Below are 9,559 nucleotides of genomic sequence, written 5' to 3'. Positions count from 1 at the left end.
CTCCAATTACTTTCGACTATTAAAAAGGGTACTATTCCTTTGAATTTATTATTTATTATTAAATTTATTTATTATTTTATTAATTTATTTATTTATTAAAAAGGGCACTAGCCATTTCAATTTCCAATCGAATAAGCTCTTTTTGAAGTTTCTAAGACAATACTTTCTATTAAAACCTTATATGCCCCCAAGGCATAACTTACAACCCTTCCTGTGAGGGCTGTGAGGGGGGGGGGGTGGTCGGTGACCCTTAAAGACCTAATTTCCAGAACTCTTAACTCTGTTGAAAGAAATGACTATCTCTAAATGATGATGGGATGTTTTGGGGAAAATGTGGGGGGTGAGTGGGGGGTTTGCTGCCTTTCAGTCACTTTGGACTATTCAAAAGTGCACTAGCCCGTTCAATTTTCGTTTGACTGAGCCCTTTTTGAAGTTTCTACGACAAAACTTTCTGTAAAAACCTTATATGCCTCCAGGGCATAACTTATAACCCTTCCCCTGAAGACTCTGGGGGGATTTTCCTACTTAAAGATATAATTTCTAAAACTTCCAACTACATTGAACAAAATGGCTATCTGAAAATTTTAGTGGATGTGTTTGGGGATATGGTGGGCGTGGAAGGGGTGTTAGTTGCCTTCCAGTCACTTTCGACTATTAAAAAGGGCACTAGCCATTTCAATTTCCGATCGAATGAACCCATTTTGAAGTTTCTATGACAGCGTTTTTTATGCAAATCTTAGATGCCCCCAGGGCATAACATATAACCCTTGCCCTGAGGGCTGTGGGGGGTTGTCATCGTCAAAGAACTAACGGCCAGAACTTTCAACTATGTTGAACAAAATGGATATATTAAAATTTTGATTGATGTATTTGGGTAAACGTTGGCCATGAGAGGGGGGTTAGTTGACCTCTAATCACGTTTGACTATCAAAAAAGGCACTAGCCCTTTGAATTTCTGATCGAATGAGCTCTTTTTTAAGTTATTCCGGCAATGCTTTCTATAAAAAATATTAATTGCCCCCAGGGCATGACTTACAACCCTTGCCGTGAGTGATGTGGGGGAGTGTCGTCCTCAAAAATATGTTTTCCATCTGGAAATCAACTATGCTGAACAAAATGGCTATCTCAAACTTTTGAATGGATGTGTTTTGGAAAATGGTGGGTGTAGATGGGGTGTTAGTTATCTTCCAATCACTTTTGGACTATTGAAAAGGGCACAAGCCATTCCAATTTCCAATCGAATGATCCTTTTTGAAGTTTCTACAACAACTGCTTCAATACGAAGTGCCCTAGCCTAAAGAAAAAAATAAAAAAAATAAATAATACATTGTCCCAACATTGTTCTTTACTTAGGCAGCGCAGCGCAATTAGTTCAATAGACAAGCTAAGTCAATCAATAAGCCGAGAATTCTTGCCCATTCTATTTGGTGAACAGTCTTTCATTTATTCTGGCTTGGTTTGTTTGTTTGAGTCTTTCTTCTTCTCTGTTAAGAGTTACTTCAAAAGGTTAGCTTTCCTTTTCTTTTTCTTGAGTACTGAAGATGGCTTGGTTGAAGTTCCTGATGAAGCATTTGCTTATGTCATTTTTGCTTCTTTTCTGTCCATTGACTGATATTACCCTCATTTTTTAATTTTATTATTTTTCTTGGTTGTCATATGTTAATCCTGCTTGTAGCCTTATCTGACTTTAACAGCTCGCAGAACTAATATAATTTTATTTCAGCGAATATTTCACCATTTTAAAATTGTAATTACCTTTATTATAATACACTTTACTGTTCTGATAACAAGAGACTGAAGTCAGACAGATGGCCTTTTAAAACCAGGTAATACAGCTATACACAAGACAAATTCATGTGCAAACCTATTTCTGCTAGCCTTTTTTTTGCTTTTGTGCTGTGAAAATATCAAGGTATCATAAAATATGTAAGATACCAGTATAATATGTAAATTATGTAAATTAGGTAAATTATATAAAATAAATAACTTACACAAAATAGCTGAAATAATAATTTTACCAAAGTCTGCATACCCAATTTTATCAGTTAAAACACTATTTTTCTTATGTATTTTTGCATTTTGTTTGCCATGGGTTGATTCAATTTCAACCACTGGCATGCATAGGAAATATAGAATTTGGGCTGTATATTGGCACACTAGCAGAATGGTTGGGGGTATAATTGAATTGCAGTCAAAATATGTTAACTACTATTATTTTGCATATTATGAAGTGATTTCTTTTTTCTTAACATGTTTCCTTCTCAAGAACCCTAAATCTAGGCCTATGCCATCATTTCAAATTATAAAATTTTGACTTAATCACCCACAAATATGAATTACAAACTAAGAAGATAAGTAGTTTAATATAGGAGCTGGGCTATACTGAATGACTAGATTGATCTAATGGTGAAATACATTTTTAGGTCTATATTGGACTATAAGGAGAGAGGCTGAATTTGTGTATAAATTAATTATTAGGCCAATATTTAGAGAAGACTAACAAAGAGGAACCAAGTTTTGATCTTGTTTTTACAAACCAGAGGTCAGGTTTTTAATTAGTGGGTTTGCAGAAAGAGGCATGGTAGAACAAAAAGAGAAATATTTTTACATTTTTAATTTAGGTTTGTTTTTCAGCAATTTGAGTCTAGGCATATCCCCTCCCCCCCTCCCCTCTATAGCTCCCACCCGTATTCCCTCTGTATAATTCCAGGTATTGATTATCAGGGAAAGTTATTTATTTTTAAGTTTTTAGCAGTTATGTGTTAACTTTAAGTAAAATTATGGACAGTATTTGATTATTTAGTAAACATTTTTTAAGAACAGTAGTTTCGTTGAATAATTTCTTTATTGTAATTTTAACAAAGAATGTAATGTGAACAGAGGTGGATCTTATTGTTCATGTGAATGGAAGTATTGTTCATGTGAATGGAAGTGATTAGTAAATGGCTGTTTTGATTCTATTCTCCAAAACAAATTAAAATTCATCTACATTTCATTAGAAACTTAAGTCTTAAACAAATGACTGACACTTCAGGTTTTTAGACATTTCTTTTTTCTAAGATAGAATAATTTTTTAAGTGTGTTAATGATAAAATTTGATATGTATATAAATAATTAATTTTCAAAATTTTTTTTTTAATTGCTTATTTTTTAAAATTTATTCTCTTTTTTTTTGTCTTATGTTTATTTTTTTTGGTAAATTAATTTTAATAACCTATAGTAGCGTTTTATTTTTTTTTTGTCTCTATATTTGCTTGGTTATATGAGTTGAAGTTGTTTAGTGAGTTGTCACTAAAATACCCATGGAAACTTCAGATTGTACTCTATCACCTGAACATCGAAATCTACCTGTGAATCCTCGAGCAAGAAACTCCCCTTTAGTGTCTGAATTGGGTCCCAAGGATGGGGATAGCAGTGGTGAAGCTATGATTCAACTTTTAATGTCGTAGAATCAGTTTTGATAAGAAATGATCATGTTGGAAGACGTTTTTCCTTTTTTTACACAACAAGAAATATTGTATGAAGCTTTCAAGCACTATTTAAAAAATTCTATATGGAGGCTAGATTTTTATTCTAAATCATTGCAAAACCCTTAAACAAATTAAAATTTAAAACTGAACAATTGCAAGATCAAAAATTTTCATGAGACTTTTTTCATTTTTGGATTTACACAAGTCTGTAAAGCAAATACTCTTTCCACTTTATTTCTAGAAAATGGTCCTGAGTGAGAATAAGTCTATTATCTCCAGGCATTTCTTTATACAAATCAATTAAAAATTATTTGGACACAAAATCTGTGAATAAAATTATGATTTTACAAGTTGGTGTTGTAATAATCAAACTATTGAGGAATTTGTTTACGCCTATTGTTTCGTTTCATTTTCCATATTTTTAACTTTTTTGCGAGTTTTATTTATTCTGGGTAAATTAAAGAGAATACTCACTTTTATTATTCTCTCTCAGTTCTTTTATATTTCTTTCTTCTAGAAGCTCGGGATACTTCTCCAAGTGATACCAAAACGCTCACAGAAAATTATAATTCTACTTTGTGATCTGAGTCTCAAAATCTATATGTCTGTATTTTACCAGGGTCTTCCACTTTGCCATTGGAGTCAGACTCCCCAGAACTGGATATTGAAGGTGTATTTGAAACTAACATTGTTGTGAAATCATTTTCAATCAGAAAATTTGTTGATAGTTTTTCACTTTCTAAAGCATTTGATTAGCATTGCCAAACGCATATATTAAGGCTAAGTTTGCGTTTTCACTCCTAGGAAAATGCATCAAAGATATTTAAATACAAAGCACTGGAAAATGGGAGACAAAATGTTTCTCGTGAGATTCATTTACGGTTCACTTGCCCTTCTTAAGCTACTAAAACGTTGCACTACCACAGCATAGGCAAAGCAATATTTTATTTTTATTTTGCTGATTTAAACGTCTTTGCCATGATAATCTAGCTCTTGTGGGTCAGTACTTTTTTTCTTTTAATGTCCGATTTTTATCTTTTTAAGTAGATGACATTTGTCAGTTTCGATTACTGGCTAGCGTATGATTTTCCATTCTAACATCTAAACTTTGCATTCTTTGCGTCTTTTAATATATTTTTGCTGTTCTCTATTTTTTTTTCCTGCAAACACGAATTATTTTCAAGATGAGGCTAAAATGTGAAACAGCTTGATAGAAAAAGTCTTAAAAACGTCTAAAAACATGAAGCTTTGGTATGAAACGAATTATAACTATTGCAAAGTGCGGAAAAATGTGAGAAAAAAACTTCTCGTGAGATTCATTTAAGGTTTAATTAACCTTCTTAAGCTACATAAACATTGCACCAGCACAGCGTAGGCAAAGCAAAGCTGTTTTTTTTTTAATTTTTCCAATTTAAAGGTCTTCTGTAATAATATAGCACTGCTGGGTCAATTTGTTCTCTCTTTTTTTTTAATGTCCGGTTTTTATGTGAGATTCTTAATGTAATTGTGTTTTTAATTAATTTTTTTCAATCAAATGAATTGCCTTATTTCACCTCGCTTTATTTATCAGTCCTGTTAAACTTCGTTGAAGTAAGGATGTGGGACTGTTTTAAAGTTTTTCATTTTAGTTTTAACGGTCATATTTTAATGTTGTTGTTGAACTTTGTTATTGTTGATGCTTAAAAGGGAGTATCAGCTGGCAAATTTGGATCGGGATGGTCAAAGCAGGCGCTGCTTTGAGATTTCTCGTTTTTCGTGTTGTAATTCAATAATGGGTGGGAGGTGTAATAATAAAATAAACTACTTTTATTCAAGGAGAAAAACAGAAAATTATGGTTTTTGGTTACAATTATGTTATAGTGAGAATAGGAAGTGTAAAACCGACATCACTGAGCCATTGTCAAAAAACTCTGAACTGGAGAATTATAATATCCCCTCATAGTTGTTGTAGTTGTAAAATAAATCAAAACCTCGTGACCCAATTTAATGGAAAATTTGAAAACGTGTTTCCAAAAGAACTGTAGTGACACAAGAAAAAAATACTTTTAGCTGTTGTGGAAAAACCCTACAGGAAAATTGTATAAAGATAGCATAGGCCTCAATTGTTGGTTTAATTTTTTTTAAGATATCTTCAGGGACAGGTTAGCGTAGCTTGGGCATCGTTTTTTTTTCAGTTGGTTAGGTTCATCACTTTAGGAATGTCCAAGTTTATTACTCAACTTAATATGTCATAAAAATTTTGTTTATTCTCAAAAAATTTATTGTCATTTTTTTGTTTCAGTTTCATTCCTGAACACTTTTCTAGCGAGAGACTGCCAGCTAACCAGACTGCCAGCAAGTCAACACTGAAAACATACTTCTCACATTTTTGCATAATATCTGTAATGGCAAAACATTTTCTTCTTGTTTTTCAATGCTTCTCTTCTCTCATTAAAAAAGTCTATTTTTTAATTCAATATGCTTAAATTTTTTGTAAATTTTCTTATTCTTCTGGTCACTTTTTAGAATGACTAGCAAGAAAATTAGAACATGAATTTAATGTAGGGTGTAATAGAAAGGGAGAAATATTGTGTTTGACAGGTTATAGTTTTTGTGATTATTACTGGAAAAATTGTTATAAATTGCAGACAGAATTTTTATTTGAATTGTTTAAATATGCAGAATCTCAGACTGTTGAGAGGGAAGCGTAATTGCTGAATGTTTGTCTCCAGAGCTGAATAACGAAAAGGAATCTGCAAATATTTTATTGCTATTTTTTATGTACTATTAAGCTGTACTTAGAACCTGCTTGTCATCAAATATGTTACTATTATGGCCGTTTCTATCACAAGAATTTTTTGCTGAAATCAGTGTTCCGAAATTTTTGTGTCTTGAAGGAGTGTCCCAAATACGCAAAAATAATTAATGTGAATAAATAGAAAAATAAAGTAATTTTCCTGCAAAGAAATGCTATTCGTAAACAAAAAGCCGAAATTTCTATTTAGCACAAATATAAGTTTGTTCAAAAATCAGAATAAAAAAGGGGACATCTGACCATTTTCCTACATATGTCCATCCTCAGAACTTCACTTTTAATTACTGCTGTTTACGATTTTATTGCTTCAATGGCCCTTAGACTTTCGGTAATTTTGCTGCGAAATTATTCTTCTAAGTAAACGTTTTGAAAGAAAATTTTGGACTTGTTAGATTCAGAAAGTTTCTATATATTCAATTTACAAGCTTTTCCAGTAAAACTTGCCAATAAAAGTATCTCAAAAAGTAAAATAAGAAAAGAATAGGTTAATTTATTTGTTAAAACTTTTCTAACCATCTAGGATAATGTTGTTTTTTTTCTTTCTTTTTTCAACAGAGGCAGCATTTATGTAATGTTTGTTTATCTTTCAATGTTGCTTTAATTTCTGTTTATTTGATCTCTTTTTGGTTTATCTAATTATATTTTTTTAATTTCAGGGTTAATCCGTTCTACCGTGGGCTGTTCTGATGGCATTACTCCACCGCAAATCTCAAGCCCAAAACCGATTGTTATGTTGACAAAACTGACAAAGAAGGCTATAGAAGAATTAACAGCAGGCATCTGGCGTTGTGATTCCTGTGGAAAAGCAGAGAAATCCTTTTTATTGCTAGATCTTCACATAGACACTGGCTGTGAAGAACTTTCACCGATAGAATGTGATTGCTGTCCAGCTGTAGTTCACGATTACAGAGGTTTTGTCGTTCACATTCTGGAGCACCAAATGGGAGAGAGAAGAAGATGTCCCATATGTTTACGAGTATTTATTGGTGATATGAGACAACATCTTTTTTTACAAGGACACTTTTCACAAAACGTCTCTGAACTAAACATGCGGGGAAATATATCGCTAGTTTCTCCACAGGATCCATCTACTAGCGTCTTCTTAAATTTATTTGAATCTAAAACTGAAGCAAAAGACTTCAATCATCAGAATACATGTTTGAATGGTCGCTTGTTTACGAAAAAGCGGAAAAAAAATAAAAGACGTAAGGTAACACATACTGGACAAAAACTTCACAAATGTGGGGTGTGTCAGAAGATTTTTTCTACATCCAGCCATTTGTATAGGCACCAAAGAGTACATACAGGTGAGAGACCATATAAATGTGACATACGTCAGAAGAGTTTTTCTCAATCAGGCTGTTTGAAAACGCACCAAAGGGTACATACAGGTGAAAGGCCATATAAATGTAATTTATGTGAAAAGAGTTTTTCTGATTCAAGTTCTTTGAATGCACACCACCGAGCGCATACAGGTGAGAGACCATATAAATGTGATGTATGTCAGAAGAGTTTTTCTGTCTCTTGTAATTTGGATAGGCACCAAAGAGTACATACAGGTGAGAGACCATATAAGTGCGATATATGTCAGAAAAGTTTTTCTCAATCAGGCTGTTTGAATAAGCACCAAAGAGTACATACAGGTGAGAGACCATATAAATGTGACATATGTCAGAAGAGTTTTTCTCAATCAGGCTCTTTGGATATGCACCAAAGAGTGCATACAGGGGAAAGACCATACAAATGTCGCATGTGTCAGAAGGGCTTTTCTGAATCAGGCTCTTTGAAAAAGCACCAACGACTGCATACAGGGGAAAGACCGTACAAGTGCCATACATGTCACAAGGGTTTTACTGAGTCAAGCAATTTGATTACTCACAAACGAGTACATACAGGTGAAAGGCCATATAAGTGTCACATATGTCTGAAAAATTTTTCCCAATCGCACACTTTGAATACGCATAAACGACTACACACAGGTGAAAGACCGTACAAATGTGATGTATGTCAGAAAAGGTTTTCTGCACCAAGCTCTTTGAAAACGCACCAACGAGTACATACAGGTGAGAGACCATATAAATGTGACATATATCAGAAGAGTTTTTCTACATCAGGCTCTTTGAAAACGCACCAAAGAGTGCATATATGCGAGAGACCATATAAATTTGATGAATTTTAGAAGTTTTATTAAACAGAGCAGTTTCATTAGACACCAAATAGTTCATACTTATGCTATTTAGCGTTACCAAAACGATTTGGAAATGAATTATTGGAGTATTCCATTTGAATGATCATCAGACAACTCATTCTAGGAAAAGAGTGAGTCTTTATCAAACAGTTCGTGGTAAAAAATGGTAAGTAAGGAGCGACTAGGCTCAATAGTACCCAAAACTCTTACAAACGGAATTTTAATATAAATAGATACATCAAAAGAATCAGCTACAGCTACAAGTTTCACTACAAACAAGTGTTGGATACTGCCTCCTTTCCTAACTGTAAATAAAAACCAAAAACTTACTGCGTCATTGGCGCTTAACTGAAAACGAATTATATTACAAATATTTTCTTTTCCAGTTCTTACAGCATTGAAAACAAAAATACAATTACAGTGAGATAAGTTCTTGAACTGATGGATCTTCAACAATTAATATCATTATGCATCAAATATTCATTTTGATGTTGTTTATACTTTCCAAGACTGTTAAAGACCCATATAGTTTTCAGTAAAGCGCCAATGACTCAGTAGGTTTTAGACTTTTGCAGTGAGAGAAGGAGGTCATACCCAAACTCTTATTTGTAGTGATTTTTGTTCGTTTCAAGCTTGATTTGCATATTCAATTAAAGTTTCACTCGTTTAAGATTCATTTATTAATTTACATTAATATCTATGGTATGTTTGTTTTCATTGCTCGTTTATTTAATTTCTGTTCGTTTCAAGTTTCATTTGTATTTCAATAGTAAAATATTTTTTTTCGTTTTAAGCTTGATTTTCATATTCAATCTTAGCATTACTCGCTTTAGGATCTATTTATTCATTTATATTATTACTTGTTGTATGTTTTTGCTATGATTATCTATTTAATTTCTGGTCGTTTTGTGTTTGAATTTTAAAAGGTATTTGTATCTGTTGAGCTTAAGTTTAAAATGGCCTTTACTTTTCTTTGAAAAACTTTTTTTTGGTAATTTTTTTTTTTAATTAATTTTTGTTCGTTTTGATTGCAAAAAATTTCAAGTTTTAAAAAATTCCTTATTTCAAAATCAAACTTAAAAAAAAAAATCAAATATTCATCAAAGT

General features: G+C 32.5%; 1 protein-coding gene across 1 annotated transcript; it reads left to right on the top strand.

The window, feature by feature from the left end:
• The first annotated feature begins 3,271 nt into the window (after positions 1-3,271).
• LOC148940983 (uncharacterized) lies at positions 3,272-8,907 on the top strand. Its single transcript, XM_089104733.1, has 3 exons — positions 3,272-3,421; positions 6,919-7,459; positions 7,544-8,907. Exons 1-3 carry the CDS (start codon positions 3,303-3,305, stop codon positions 8,441-8,443), a joined length of 1,560 nt encoding a protein of 519 aa, XP_088960859.1. The 5' UTR covers positions 3,272-3,302; the 3' UTR covers positions 8,444-8,907.
• The last annotated feature ends 652 nt before the right edge of the window (positions 8,908-9,559 follow it).

Source organism: Artemia sp. Qi Xiang Cuo, chromosome 19 (genome assembly GCF_049724085.1).
Source record: "Artemia sp. Qi Xiang Cuo chromosome 19, ASM4972408v1, whole genome shotgun sequence".
Lineage (NCBI taxonomy): Eukaryota > Metazoa > Arthropoda > Branchiopoda > Anostraca > Artemiidae > Artemia > Artemia sp. Qi Xiang Cuo.
Note: the sequence above shows the minus strand (reverse complement) of the source record. Positions and strands in the feature narration are given on the sequence as shown.